We start from the raw sequence: 16,492 nt of genomic DNA on the forward strand, positions 1-16,492 counted from the left end.
TAGCAAAGTCGGACCGATTTTTATTTTGCGGATGGAATAGATTATCATTATTTACGAGCAATCTGCGGCATGGGCAAATTGTTTGGGAACGAGTAAGGCTCGCTTATTTAAAAGTCGTAAACTATTCAATACGCGGACGAACTTGAATCGTTCAAGCAAAAGTGTGAGAATACGTCGCGGCAAAAAATGATTTCACTCTCGGTTAGATAAATCTCAAGGATGATTGGCGCAAAATTCTTATACAAATACTACAGTATTTAAAAAATATTATAGTATTACAAATTGCTATGATAAACATTTATACTTATGATGAATAAATATTTATGCTCCATATAAAATAAATCATGCTTATGTTTCTATTGTATGTAACATTTTTTTGATAGAGTCCTTCAAATTTAAAATACCAGCAAATAAATGTTTAATCTCCAAAGTAAAATTTGTACTCGAAAACATTAGTCAAGTATGTATTACTTGTTATTACAATATTAATGAAACGTAGAAATTGGATTTTACATCAAGTGTCTCTCGCGAGTTTCGACAAGGTAACTTGTTGAATATAATTTGAAAAAAATAAATAAATAAAAATTGAATCAAACAGATAAATATTGTAGAAAAAAAGAATTTTCTAGCAGCACACTTATCTCTATTTTTTCCACACATTAAATAATATAAAGGCCAACAACAATAATCAACGAATAATGAATAATTTTTCGAAAACAAAATCCAAAGATATTCCACATTTTAAATGAAGAAAAGCCTTCTCTCAATCACCATAGCATTCATTTTTCTTCTTAATTAAAGTAACAACCGAATTAAATTCGAGCCGAGTATATCTTGAGCTGAAAAGACGAATGTTGGAGAAATTTCAGATGCAGATGTCATTCGATAATTCCATAGTTTTAATCGACAAATGAATTTTTATCACTCGATTTTATCGCAAGTCAAACTATTGTCAAGAGAAGCACGACGGAAGTTGAATTCGAGCCGAGTAAGTTTAAAAAAAAATGAAATACAATTAAGGAAATCAGAAAGAGGCGTAACAGCATAAAATGCGAGACGCGCGAAATGCTACATATCGACACTCGCAAACTGCACCCAGGATTAATAATGTCGGCATGCCGGTTGTCGAGAGCGAAGGAGAGAGAAATGAAAGAAGAGAGGCGAAGAAGAAGAAGCAGAAGAAGACGGCGAAGAAGAAGAAGCGGGAAAGGAGAGGTAAAAGGTAGAGAAGAGCAACAAGCGGTACAGCCTCGGGTGCCGGGCGGGGCTCAGATGTTTATCCCGGTCGACCTCTCTTCCCCCTTGGCCCCCCCGAGTGCCCCTCTTCGTGCTCCCCGATATGCCCCCTTCACCTCCGGTTCTTGCGGAGAAGGAGCGCGCCCTCGGCAATCCAGTGTTGCGGAGCGTTGCATCTACGTTATGCGTGCTCTTGTTGCTCGGATGCACTCACAGTGGCGTCGCAATCGTCTCCCTTCTCTCCGACAGACGGAAATATGACAGGCTCGATCGCACAAAGGAAGGTCCCTGATATGGATCCGCGATTTTTTTTATACATAATATTCTAGAATCGAGAGATTAATGAGAGAAATTTGATGGAGGATCAAAAATCAATGAATTAGCGAACGTGTGTGTTATTTGAATATGTATCGTTTCATCTATATCCTATATATACACTTGAATAATATTTTTCGTTCATCCACACCCACATTTTTCCATAAAAACGTAAACATTCCAGTCTGGTTAGTTGCATAACTCGAGGAAGACGAGGAAAATCCAAAATTAGATGCTATAAAACAGGCACTAATTAATACGAAATAAAAATGGAAAGATAATGTCGGACGTGTTTCTCAGGATGATTTTTGGGTTTTAAAAATTCTCGGAGAGGAAGGTCAGTTTTTTTCGAAAAACTCGGGCGTGATATCGCGGTGAATGAGGTGGAATGATCCGGTTCGACAACCGTATCGATCGTAATCGAAACGACCGGGAAGAAGACCGGGGAGGCCGAGGTCTTCGGCTTGTGACGAGGCGTCGGACAGTCGGCTCTTGCAAAAAATCAACGTTAATCAGACACTTCGTATCGCCTGTACTCAGCTCCCGGTGAGCCGAGCGCGATCTAGCTCGCAGCAGGTTCTTCGCCGCAAAAAATCGATGAATGAACTTATGCCAGAGCGGATGCTTCGCGCTCAAGTTGACCGACGACGGCGGTTTTACGAGTGTCCATCACGCATATCTTCATCATTATTTGTTAAAATTCGCGCCGTGTTTTCTGCACATCTTGCGTACTTCCTCTAAATTAAAATCAATTTACAAAAGAAAAATAAAATTATTAATATATTATTCAGTGTATTTTACATCCGTAAAATCAATCGCATTTGAATAGATTAATTTAACAAAAATTATTGTTTGGGGTGTATGTTTATATATTTTTATCATTAAATGTTATTCATCACCATTTAATAATTTTATCTGCTCTTATCTCAAAATTGAACTATATCGAATAAATTATAGTCCTTGGAGAACAGTAGTTTCCTGATCCTGTTTGCATATTGATAGTCGGCAATTATGGCTTTGCAATTAACTTGAACTATCACGCGTTAATCTCTCCTCCCCGATCTTTTATTTTGTCCTTCTTGTTATAATTCTTTGGCATTAATACAATAATACAATTATTCATTATGATGATTTGAATCCGCGGACCAACGCAGCGATCTATCGATCAATGACAACACCGTCGCATACAAACCCAAGCGAATTGAAGCTAATCATCCGCCAACATTGTGCGCGCGACGACCACATCGAGATAAGGATCCCGGCGAGTTCGAGACGAGCTATTGCTACTCGCGGTCTGTACTCTCTCTCTCTCTCTCTCTCCTAGAGATTCGTCCGAACCGATGGTTTCATCGAGCACGTATTCCGCTGATGACGCACTTCCGGCCAAGTGAACCCTCGCGGTGGCCCCGGTGATAATTCCGGAGGATCGAGAGAGAGATTCATCCACCGTGACTCCGTGGCCCCGTGACGACCCCGAAGAGATGTTTGCTCTTGTTGCGGTGCTGTGCGCCGCAGCGACCGGCGGCTGTATGAAAGTACAAGAAGAAGAAGAAGAAGAAGATGAAGAAGGGAAGAGGGAAGAGGAAGAGAGCGAGAGGGGCGAGAGGAGAGCGAGGCGAAAGAGGATCAAGGAAGAGCAGCGAAAGGAGCAAGAAGTCGACGCGGTGATGAGGTGGGGCAAGGTGGAGGGGGAGGAGAGAAGGTGGAAGACGGGTCTTGATCCAACGCCTAGCCTCCGAAGGAGCTCGCTCGGGCGCCCGATGGTAGCGGTTCGCTCATCATTGTAATTACTTCGCGAGGATGTACCAGTATATTGGATCATTATCGACCGCTCCATATCTACCACCTAGTCCATAAGTATAGACTTATGCCCCCGGTGTGTCCGAACGGCAATCTCCTCTCTCTCTCGCTCTCTTTCTCCCTCATTCTTTCTCGATTACACGCGCGTTGCAAGGGCTACGATGCCATCAGGTATACCAAAGTGCGTGTGCGAGGACACGCACCGAGAGGGAAGCGAACGGAAGGGCGGGAAACGCGATCGGGGCACGTACCAGCTAACGATTCGTTCCTACGGCTCTCTGATCAAACAATCGTGGCAACCGGGGCAACTTTCTAAAGGATCCTCGCGAGCATCGGAGGGGGATTCCCCTGGCTTCTCGCGAGCATTCGTTTTCGCGGTGGGCGATGACAGTGGCGTAAGCGGATGAACGATGTTGATAAATTTGGTCATATTTTACTCACCGCGTGCTAAGCTTCGCACACATTTCTGCGTCCCCTGGTTATATTGAACAGGAGAAAGATTACGAAAATTATGGTAATAAAGATATATGCGCGACAAAAATTTTAAAAAATCCACTTATAAAAATATGTTAGCAATTTCATATTATTTATACATCTTTTTCGTATATAATATATGTAAATGTTTTGTATACTTAATTTCAGAATATTTATAAAGTCGATTTTACGGATTATTTTAGAAAGCGATAATATATATATGAAATTTAGACAAAGTATTAATGAAAATAAAATTAATTTCATTAATTTCAACAGGTAAAATGCGCATCGCATTCGGGTATACGCAAGTATAATATATTCGAGTTGCAATAAGTATGTGCTGTGCACCGGAAGCGACTAGCTGTACCGTAGCTGATCGATTAAAGGATATAGTACAGTAATTATCATTACGCGGTGATCTATGAGCTATAAAACAGGATTATAATTGTATACTTTTATTGAGAAAAAAGATATTCTCTTATGTCTTTAATATCCTGTTAAGATCTATACAGCTCTAAAATTATAAGATTATAATTTTAACAAATGTAATTGTATGTTTATTAAAATTTTTTTATTTAATTGTATCATAACTATTGATGCTCGAAATATCAATAATTTGTTTTTGAATTTTATGATGAGGTTTTCAATTAAAAAGTGGCTTTAGAAATTTAATTAGTCCCAATAAATTTACAAGAAGTAGACAATATATGTGCATTGATCATTTATAGACTTGCAAGAGGAAATCCGTTTTCGCAAGTTCTTAACGTAAAAGGAAATATTAATCGTGAGAAACCAATCTTGCAGCATAGGGTGTGTATTGTGTATCGGAAATGCTCGATTATACAAGCATTTGATTTATCAATTATTATTATGGCGCAATTATTATGTGATAATTTATCACCCGCAAACTATATATCTGAACGTAATATTTAAATGTTAACTTTTCAAAAAAAAAACTGAAAAAATTATTTCATATGCATGTGCAACTTAAGACAGCTTTCTTAAGCCTTTTTATACAAATAAACGACTTAAAAGATAAATGGCTCGCATGCTTGCTCAGAGGAAATCATTCTGCGTCATAGAATCTGTAGCCCTTTAAAAGCCCGTTGAAATTTGATCGCCTCTCAACTCGTAAGATGTGATCACGAAAAGGAGAGTAGTCTTTCGCTCGAGTGATAATCGCCGATAGTCGATATCTATCAGCAAATTCTGAAAAGAATTCTTCGAGGTGTCTTCCTTCTAACGATTTATAAAATTTTTATAAAATTTGCTTGACTTCTTTATACGGATCTTTGCTCCTCGGATAAAAACAAAAAACAAAATTCCCAGTAAACGTGAGAAAATCATGATGTCAAAAAAATTATTTACATCAAACTAAAGCTTCGATAAAATAAAAATATAATATTGATAAATCTAATAAAGCGTTGATTAATTTAATTTATTACATATCCAGATGATACGATTTGTACTAAATAGGAGCTCATCATCTTACGTGATTTAAATAATACATAATAATCAAATTAAATAATATAAATATTTAATATAAATATATTAATATTAATAAATATATTAATAAATATATTATTTATAACAATATAAATAAATTCGAAATAAAATCTCGCTGGTAGAAAATAAGGCTCTCCGAATTGACATTTACTCCGATCCAGTATATCGATTAATCACGTCGAAAGTTAAACGCATGTACAAGAATTTTCGACACTCTCATTCGTCTATTCGTACCTGGGGAAAAAAGAGAGATGCATAGCAAGCATACATTCCCGCATTCCGTGGGATTTGCCAAGCTCGCGCGACCTGGCGCGACCGTTAGACCGGAATCCGAATCGAGGATCTGAATCCTGCAGGCCGCATCGTCGGGATCGATCCGGGACGCGCAACGGGAGCCCGCGCGGAGGAAGGAACGGGAGCGTATCGAAAGATGCAGGCTTCGATAATCCTCGAGGGTAGGTAGGTAGGTCGGCACATCGTGCTTCGAGTCTTGCCTATCGTGGCGAGGAGGAAGGAAAGGGGCATCTTTTCTCTCCGTTCCTCCCCTTCCCCCTCGCTCGCCCCGTCCCTCTTCCTCTCCCGGCATCATCGGCCGGCCGGCCGACCTACGTGAAGATGCTCAGGTGTAAAACCGTTGATTGCCACGGCGCGGTATTTTCTCTTTGTACGGCGATGGTAGCGGTGGGCGTGCCGGGCACGACCGAAGGGAGACGGCCAAGGCCTCCTCATCGCGCGCTACCGCGATTATGTTTATTATACTTCGGCACACGCGTGTGCGCGCGCGCGCGCGCGCGGACGTGCGCGTACTTACACGCGTCCCCTGCTGTTCGCGCTCGGTCCATCAGCCTCCGTCGCGAACGAGAGAATACGCATAGCATGACGTTCCGTGATGTAAGAGTCCACGACGATGGCTACCGCGAAGACGACCGTTTTCCGACTCGACTTTGTTTAGAGCTTCGCGGAGGCGACGGTCTCTCTCGTCTCACGTCCAGAGAGATCACGCTCGATCGCGTAGGATTAACTGCCCGTACTCGGCTAACGACCGCACCCGGAGGAAGAGATTTACGAGAGAAACACAAAAGCCAGAGTCAACTATAGTAAACTAATTAACTATGATTCGCATATCAATAGTCTTACGAGGAACAATGGGTTTTGCAAGTCTAATCCTCCCATCCCTTTTTGCGTTAGATACGTTATAAAATATAAAAAGGATAATATTTATATTTATTTATATAATAATATTATATTTATATTTATTTATTAATATTATATTTATAAATAATATTATATTTATTTTATATTTATCCTCTCTTTACATCGAGATTCTAAAAATATGATTTTTTTAAGAATCAACAGCGCAGAGTGTCTAGCAGAAAAAAAAATTTCCTGTCTTTTCCTGGTTTTTCAGAGTCGTTATTTTTGGCTGAACGATTTTTTAGTATTACTTTTTTCATGCATAATTTATGTATATCGTTATATTGTAAGTCAATTAAATTTTTGAATTAAAAATCTTTGAATTATTTTTATCGAGAAACAAAAAATTTAAATAAAACCCATTACTTAAAAAAAGTACTCATTTTATTTGCTGATAAAGTGAAAAAAATATAAATTACCAAACACGCTCAGAGATAAATCGATTTTCAGTAAAAACAAAAAATTAATGCACTATGAACCAGGATGAAGTCTATACTTGCTTTTAAAAAAAATGTCAAATTAATGAGAAAAAAATGTTGAACGATGTGAAAAAATCCAGATAAATTGTTAAAATCTCTGACTTTTCTCTGACATTTCCAGAATTATAAAATCCCTTGACAATTCCTACTTTTCCTTGATTGCTAGACACTCTGTAGCAGAACTTGCATATCATCGATTCGTCGAGGAGCCGGAAGAAATGAGAACGATCGGTGAATATTATTAGAATATATGCTCGAGGCGACTTTGCTAATTATCTTCGGCGCATCCTCTCGTGATTTCCAAGAGAGATCAATCATGATCTGCGATTCGCAACGACAGTAACGATCTCTACTCCCGTCAATGACGCGAGCGCGTATGACGCTCGAGCGACGCGCCGTCGTCGAAGATGAGACCGCGTTAGAATTCCATCGAGGTGGAGCCTTGACATTTCGTGGCCTGGAATCGACCGGCATAATTGATCGGCCTCCGCGGCTCCCATTCGACGAACGATCGTGCTATCCATTCCGTCCGGTACGGTTACGGCGATCAATCGCGCCGTACGACCTCGCGATGGAACGCGGCCGCGTTCGACTGAATTCTTTCGCGGAATTGAAAGAAGGATCGATTAAATTGGTGCCTTAAGAGGCTACTAATTATGCGACGCCGAATGACGGCGGTGGGAGAAAGAAGAGCGAGTAGAAGTAAAATTATACAAATAGCGCTGAAAGCGATTAATGACTCTATACTCGATATTTGTGTCTGTTGTATTGTGTTATTGTTTAATATTAGATGTAATTTTAATATATAAATGATTTTTGAGAAATAAAGATAAATATAATAATGGGAAATATATTTTACAAGGTATGAATACTCTTTCATTATTTATATATAATATCATTTAGATATAAAATTATCAAGCTACCAGGAATTTAAAATCATAGGCAAGTCTCGCGAAAAATGACCGGTGACATTTTAACTCAATATTCAATTACACGATACTCTCTATTCAATATTTAAATCTGTTGTATTGTATTATTATTTAATATTCAATGTAATTTTAATATTTAAATGGCTTTTTTGAAAAATGAAGATAAATATAATAATGGAAAATACATGGATACTCTCCTTTATTATTTATATATAATTTCGTTATTTAGATATAAAATTATCAAGCGACCAGGGATATCATTTAAAATGCAAAATCACAGGCAAGTCTCGCGGAAAATGATCAGTGACATTTTAACTCAATACTCAATTACACGATACTCTCTATTCAATATTTAAAATCTCTTGTATTGAATTATTATTTAATATTGAATGTAATTTTAATATGTAAATGGCTTTTTTTGAAAAATGAAGATAAATATAATAATGGAAAATACATGGATACTCTCCTTTATTATTTATATATAATTTCGTTATTTAGATATAAAATTATCAAGCGACTAGGGATATCATTTAAAATGCAAAATCACAGGCAAGTCTCGCGGAAAATGATCAGTGACATTTTAACTCAATACTCAATTACACGATACTCTCTATTCAATATTTAAATCTGTTGTATTGTATTATTATTTAATATTCAATATAATTTTAATATTTAAATGATTTTTTTGAAAAATAAAGATAAATATAATATGGAAAATATATGGATACTCTCCTTTATTATTTATAATTTCGTTATTTAGATATAAAATTATCAAGCGACCAGGGATATCATTTAAAATGCAAAATCACAGGCAAGTCTCGCGGAAAATGATCAGTGACATTTTAACTCAATAATCAATTACACGATACTTTCTATTCAATATTTAAAATCTCTTGTATTGAATTATTATTTAATATTGAATGTAATTTTAATATATATAATATTTAAATGGCTTTTTTGAAAAATGAAGATAAATATAACAATGGAAAATATATGGAGACTTTCCTTTATTATTTATATATAATTTCGTTATTTAGATATAAAATTATCAAGCTTCATTAGGAATTGAAGATTTAATGTGCAACATCCACGAACTTTGAAAATAATGTTATTTGCAATATTTTTTATATTAACACAGCAATATTCTTTTTCATTTGTTTTACAACGAATATCGATGTTGAAAGAGAAAAATATCGATAATCTTCATACCTATTATTACTACAAGTACACTCCTAGAACAATGCGTTCTAAGTAAACGAAGGTGCAGCACGACAAATATAAGCTCGGCAGCAAACACGAACAAACAAATGCCACGAGTGCTGCAATTTTCTATCGTTAACTATTGCCAGTGTCTTAAACGTACTGTCACGTGTGCAAACGTACCAATAACAATCGCTCGCGCGTACTGTAAAAAATTTTATAGCGTTGCGTTTACCGGCACGAGAATAGCGTCGGCGAAATCTTGTTTAACAAAATAATGACTACAATTATTCTACTTTACATTTGTCCGTTGTGCGCAGCGCGCGCGCGATACTCCCTCGCAAGTCGGAGCCGTTTCGCCCCGCGGCAATTTACCAGAAGTAATCGTCGATCAAGAAGAGTTATAACTACCGGATTGTCAGCTACTCGCTGGCATTAAATGCGCGTTTTTCAGTCGCGACGACGGCGGCTAGTACGTTACAAATAGTCAGCGTTTACGGTATCTAATTGCCCATCTATCATAGCCCGTGTATTGTAAATGTTGAATTTCTCACATACTTTGAATTCAAAGTGCTTTACGGAGAGAAACGTAAAAATCGCTTCCACGTATATTTCATTATGAAATTATGAAGTTAATGTGAGAAAAAAAAGAGTAAATAAACATTTATACGTGGCAAAAATATAATTGGACGCGCTTATGCAAGTAGGAAATACATGGACGTAATTTAAAGTAGCACGAACCAGAAAATCTGTCGCATCTTCTCGTGACTGAAGACGATTGCGTGCGACTCTGATATCATTCCTGTCTTTCTGTCTCTCTCTTGTCTTCCATCCGTCTATATATTGTATATGTCTCTCTCTTTCTTGCTCCTTCTTTCTCATGAGCTAATAAAACTCGTCTAAACCTATGCGACGCCCAGGGTGCAAGGATAGGAAAAGTGGCTCGCGTGGTTCATGTCTCGACTCGTTCAATTTACATAAACACGTACTCATTGATTGCCAGACCAGATTGTCCGGCGTTATTACTTCCACGACCGGTTAACTTCACCGCAGGACCGCGAATAATCGTTAAGACCTAATCGCTTCGCTACGCACGTAGCACCGACCTGGCCCGATAGATACGCCCGGTGCGTAAAGTTAACTTGGTCGGCCCCCGCGTAATCGCTCGAATCTAGTAGACTGATGATTTTCGCTTCCGACATTCGCGAAACAACGGTTATCGCGTCACTTTGCTTAATGTCAGAATCCACGGCTACAGTTATCGCAACCGATTTTCGCAGCGGAAGAAATAATGCATCGCCGACAAATAGGTTGAGTATTATTAATATAAGTACTCACCGAAGTGATATGAAAAGGAGCCTCCACCGTCAGAATAGCCGTTCTTCTCGGATCCTGAAAATACATAGAGAGTGTTAGATTAGAAAATATAATTATATATTCAAGATTCTTTTGTAATCTTTTATTTTATTATGAACTTTATAATTTTTTCAGATCAAGGATTTTATATTTTTTTTTATTTCTCTCATTAATCTAAATTTCCTCATCTCTTGCATACGATAACTAATCGAGAGTTCCCTCTAAAAGGGGATGGAACGCGCATCGATCGATAGATCGATCGATCGGTGAGTACCACGTGCACCGCGAGTGCTAGATGGTAGTCCAGAGAGCACCACCCACGAAGCGGCTACTTAGCATGCACGACCAGCCAGGAGGTACCTACCTACTTATCTGACAGGGTTAACTAATACAGCTTCCACCGATCGCGCGCGGTCTCTTGATTAGAAATCCGTCGATAAATCAAAGAAAGGAGCGATGCGCGAGAGAGAATTGTGCGCGCCAGAGATAGGTAGCCGTAGGAGAAGGAAGACAAAGAGAGGAAAAAGGACGAAGACGCGAAACACAGCATTCCGTGTAATTGTCCCGCTTATATGCTTACGAGGAAAACAACGATAAACGTATGCAATGACAGTTAGGTGGTTGTTAAACTTGAGAGATTGCAAAATTCAGCAAATAAATTATTGATTCGTACAAATTAAAATTAAAATTACTTAAATTAATTCGCTAATTTTTACTGATGACTTATCTTTCTTCGATATTGAAATAAATTTGCATAATTTCAGTCTTGTGTTTATAATTGTGCGTCTTCAAGTACATTATTGACATAAGAGATAATTTATTATATGTAATATGTAATCCTTCTCATTTTATAAATGCACGCTTTCAAACATTCTTTCGGACTATCTTACTACATGATATTTCTCCTAAGTCGCGACAGGTATATGCTGATGGTTCTGTTATATGCACCCGCGCTTCACGCAAGCGCAGTTTCGCGCTGCTGTAACGAGATAATTAAATGAATATAATCAGCGATAAATGCGCACTGCCTCTGCGAGTCGTCGTTTAATTGGACGTTACGCCTATCAAGGCACGTTGCTTCCGCTGCAACGCGGATGCTGCACGCCACTGCGTCGAGTTTGCAGAAAGAAAAAATCAAAAAATCTCTAATCCCGTCTGCCGTATAATTTTAAGCCAAGAACATGGAAAAACATTAAAATTAAAATTGCATTAGTAGAGCTTCCTTACCTCTACATCGGTCTAGTCGTAAACCGAAATCCCAATCGAAGTGGAACATGCTTATCAAAGAGATAATGTCATTCTTGATCGATTCACTTTATTCGAAATAAAATTAATCGCCACACATTAAAATACCACAAGATTTTTTAGACGAATCAATTTAATTAAAATATGCAAATCTCTTCAAGATTTATATATTATATAAGAACTTTTTTATAAAACAGCCTCGATACCTTATCTTAACGTAAAATTTAGTTATCTGCGTATAATTTGCATATGCATGTTTTATATGTAATTGAAAAAAATCGCAGATTTATTTAGCAATAACGGGGCAACGATTTCACCGACACAGGTGATTTTCTTGCTTTTTCCACCGTTATACCTGGACGTTCATCCACAATCGCGCACAATCATCCGCGCGGCCTGGAAAGACCGCTGACGCTCGCGCTCGCGTCAGCGGGCGAGATTCCGCTCGTTCTTACAGGCGAGAGAGGCCATAGATTACGGTTTTATGCCGCGATGAAACTATCTCTAGGCTAGGTGCGGCCTGGCACGTTCGTTCGCCTGCCTAGGCCGACGAAAAGGAAAAAGTCGCCGCAGATTTCCCTCGCACCTCTTAGCAGAACCGTTCAGCCGCGGCGGTGGCCGAGCTACGCTCCGCAGGTTTCATTGACGGCGCGGCGGTTTCGAGCCTAAGGCCGTGCTTGCGTTTCTTTATCACGATGGTTTTGCCACTTCGCCGCTAGAAAGGAACGCGGCCTCGTGCACTTACCCGCGGATCATAAAACATGCCATATCCGTACTATTCGTGCCATAGGTCTTGCCCACATTCGCGGTAAAAGAGACGACGAGCGCAGAAAGCATATGATATCGGTTGCTAATAAAATCTATCATTTTATACGAAACCTGAAGAAACCACTGAAGATCATGTACGCGTCAGCTATACTAAATCTAGCAAAGATATCTCATTGAAAAATAAAACTGATCGTTCACACATTACATTAATATCCTAATATTTAGATTGTAATCTCGAGAAATTAATTGTTGCTAGAGTAATTGACAGTGATTAAGATATTCATTTATTTTTTTAGAGATTTATAAAGTGATATTTTCCACAATAATGTACTTGATTTTACCCAGATAATTTAATTTCGCACAGGTTCATCGAACGATACGATCTATCGCTTGAGATCGGTCTGTCAGCGTTTAAATTTCATCGACAGCTCATCGTTTATTGTTAATCATGATGAAATATTGATGCATAACGCCATGTATTCTGTAAAGAGAGATTCATTTTGCGAAAGAAGTACACAATTAAATCCAATCGATCCGTAAATTCCTGCATGAGAGAACGAAACGCAGAACAAGCGCAGAAAGCATATGATATCAGTTGCTAAAAAAAAATCTATCGTTTTATACGAAACCACTAAAGATCATGTACGCGTCAGCTATATTAAATCTAGTAAAAATATATTTCATTGAAAAATAAAATTGATCGTTCACATATTACATTAATATCCTAATTTTTAGATTGTAATCTAGAGAAATAAATTGTTGATAGAGTAATTGACAGTGATTAAGATATTTCATTAATTTTTTTAGAGATTTATAAAGTGATATTTTCCACAATAACTACTTAATTTTACCCAGATAATTTAATTTCGTACAGGCTCATCGAACGACTCGATCTATCGTTTGAGGTCGACCTGTCATCGCTTAAATTTCATCGACAGCTCGTCATTTATTGTTAATCGTGATGAAATATTGATGCCATATATTCTGTAGATTCATTTTGCGAAAGAAGTACACAATTAAATCCAATCGATCCGTAGATTCTTACATGAGAGAACGAAACGCGTCTATCTTTCTCCCATGGCATAGCTTCATACGACCGTGAAACAATTGCGGGAACGATCACTTGCAATACATATAATAGATTTTCTTTTACATCATGACTCATACACGAGTTCGCGCATAAGTTTAACAAAGAGAATGAAAGGAATTGGAGCGAACGCGAAAGCGATCGACGTTCCCGCGAAGCTCGCCCTTCGCTCTACTCGCCCTTTCGCCGTCCCCGGCTCGCATGTTCTCGTTAATAAGGACTTTTTCGAGGCTGCTCGCGCGTGTCTCACGCACGTGGTACACCCACCCGATCCAGGCGGTTCATTAACTCGGGGCAAAAAGGCCGAAAGGAGAGCGACGTCCACGGTGTAATTTGTATATGAAGCTCTCTGATCGTAAAGCCAAATATTTTCGTGGCTCGCGCGAAATAACCCGGCAATTTTCCGCGCGTTAACCCGCGCGTGTTTACATCCCGCAATTCCGTATGAATCTCGCGAGTTTTGCCGCAATTGCTATAGACGCCCAGCTGTTGCTGAACACGAGCGAGTCCGTCGACGTGATTACGAAGAAATTAATTAATTAATTAGTTCGTGCACGAGTTAATTGAAAACTGACACGCTAGCTGTCAATAAATTCAAATCTGATCCTCGGATATAATCTGTTTTTATAGCCTTGTATTGTAATTTTTTAATCTTATTAGTAGTAACAGTGATTTTTTTATATAATATATTGGCAATTTTAAAATAATTTTTAGAAGAATTTCGATAATAAAACATTTTAGCTGTTAAAAATTTTGAAACTTCAACAAATGTCCAGATGATTAAGATTTACACCCATTTCCATCGAGACCAATTGTCGGTAATAAACGCGATCAAGTCGAGGATTGCAAGCATCATGAAAGATACGTATCGTAACAAAGTCGAGAGAGAAACAAGCACGTGGCGTGGGAGTTTGCAGGGATGGAGCGAAGGGAATGAACGAGCACGCGTTGTGGGCGGATCTCGAGGAGATGGTGGAGGTTAAAGAGGCGGTGTTGGAGCTACCTTGATAAAACCTGAACTACGAAGGCATACCGATTCATAGTCTCTCCTTTTACGTATGCAAATTTTGTCTGCATTAGCGTTATTCTCAAATCGGCAAAATCCAAATCACTGAGACAGATTTACGATGATAGATGAAATTTATATAAATTTCAAAACTCTTTTCTCTCTCCTCGTCAAAAAATCTATATATTTTTTTTATCTATATATTTGTTTTATCTATATTTTTTTATCTATATATTTTTTTTATTTTAAATACCAATTAATTTTTTTAACTTGCGGTGGAGTAGATGATAATACTTTCTCTTTAATATCTCGATCTAAGATTCTCAGAAATTATTAGTATCAAGCATCTCTCGAAAAGTCAATCTAACGTTGTGTGAGAAATTACGGGTTATCAAACTTTAAAATCCCGATAATCTAAAGTATCTTAGAATTAAATAAAATTACGTTCGGCATGTGATGATTCAGGAGATGACGGAATTGCACATTGAAGCCTAATTTACATTTTCCATCGTATTAAGAGATTGAGGAGGTCTGTAATTGATTCGTGGAGTAACGTGTAATTTCTATGCGAGTTTCACCTAACGAGACCTTTCGGGTTCCCTGGATAAACACAGGGTTAAGAAATGTTCCGCGATGCAGGAAATGAAGTACTTGGATAGGAATCTCCGCTGCACCTGCGGATAATGACGTGTCGCGACAATTTTCCAGTTATTATGTCTGCCACGATGTTTCCGGCGAAATCAACGACAAAAACTAACGAGGCAAACCATAAATCATTCCACGCGTCGTATCTGGCGGGAATCAAATCGCCGGGTTTTATTAAGTTAACCCTTTATAACTCAACGTGATGATGAAATAATGTAGCCATTCTATCGCGTTTTACACAATAATTTGTCGCAATTTAGGAGCAATTTTATATCAACAACTTTATGAAACATTACGATTCGCGTAGAATTTAAGAATTTTAAATTATCTCACGTTAAGCTTTACGAGAAGAATGTAACACGATTGGCATCTCTCTCTCTCTCTCTCTCAGACGCAATCCGCTAATCGCTTCCCGGTTGCTTTCTCGAAACCAAATTTACATCAGATTGGCACCTATTGCGTCTGATTGCTCGTAATTAGCGACGCGTAGTTTGCGCCCACGTCAGGTCACTGGCATACAAGATGAAGAGGACGATCCCCGTTAACGAAGGTGGTGTAAGGTCATACGCGAGCCGACGCGTGACCCACGATACCTACGCACGTACGCACCCACGCGCGAATGAGATGTATACGCAACCTTCCTCACTGTGTAATCAAGGGAACGATTCACTCCGTAATTGTAATGCAAACCGAGGCTACCGACGCGATAGCGATCCTCTTCATTAATAACGATACTTACAAATCAGACACCTACAGCGAAATATTTTCAATGTTCGCATCAACTGAGTTTATCGGCGAGTCAGTAACACGGGAAAAAGTAATGTTTTATTAATTATTAATAGCTTTGAAGAAATATATTTTTACATAAATCGGTAAAAAAATGATACCTTTTCATATAATTCACTATTAATTCTCGAATGTCAATCGCGTTTCTACGAAACGTATTTCTGCGAATGCATACATGCAGAATTATGTCATTATAAGTTAATTTTTGCCGGTTACTTAAGATTCATTAGAGGTCATTAAGCAATTCGAGTGGCCGATTTCCAGGAAAGGCGATCATCCGCTCGCTTTATTTACCATTATTCGGGAGTGTCGCTCGCAATTAAATTTACACGCAACTTTCGCGAGGAAAGCGTCGCGCTCATTAAGGGAGTAACTAATCATCGCCACCACGCGAATCGATATCATACGCGTGACACTGACCCCGAAAGATGGCCGATAACGAGCGCGGCTGGCGTTTATAATCGAT

General features: G+C 38.4%; 1 protein-coding gene across 3 annotated transcripts in view; it reads right to left on the reverse strand.

The window, feature by feature from the left end:
• LOC145962479 (uncharacterized) overlaps positions 1 to 16,492 on the reverse strand; it is a 129,891-nt gene that overhangs the window by 97,912 nt on the left and 15,487 nt on the right. For 2 of the 3 annotated variants that reach the window (XR_014435861.1, XM_083083538.1), the window contains exon 2: positions 10,472 to 10,525. Coding sequence is in view for 2 of the 3 variants with exons in the window: in XM_083083538.1 (XP_082939664.1) it covers positions 10,472 to 10,525 (54 nt within the window). In the remaining variant the exon portion in view is untranslated. Of the gene's footprint in view, positions 1 to 10,471; positions 10,526 to 11,716; positions 11,781 to 16,492 lie in introns of those variants that run through there. The other variant, XM_083083537.1, reaches the window with a different exon arrangement.

The sequence above is a fragment of the Camponotus vicinus genome, unplaced genomic scaffold (assembly GCF_025532165.1).
Source record: "Camponotus vicinus isolate PSW18456_S1 unplaced genomic scaffold, iyCamVici1.0 SCAF_12, whole genome shotgun sequence".
NCBI lineage: Eukaryota > Metazoa > Arthropoda > Insecta > Hymenoptera > Formicidae > Camponotus > Camponotus vicinus.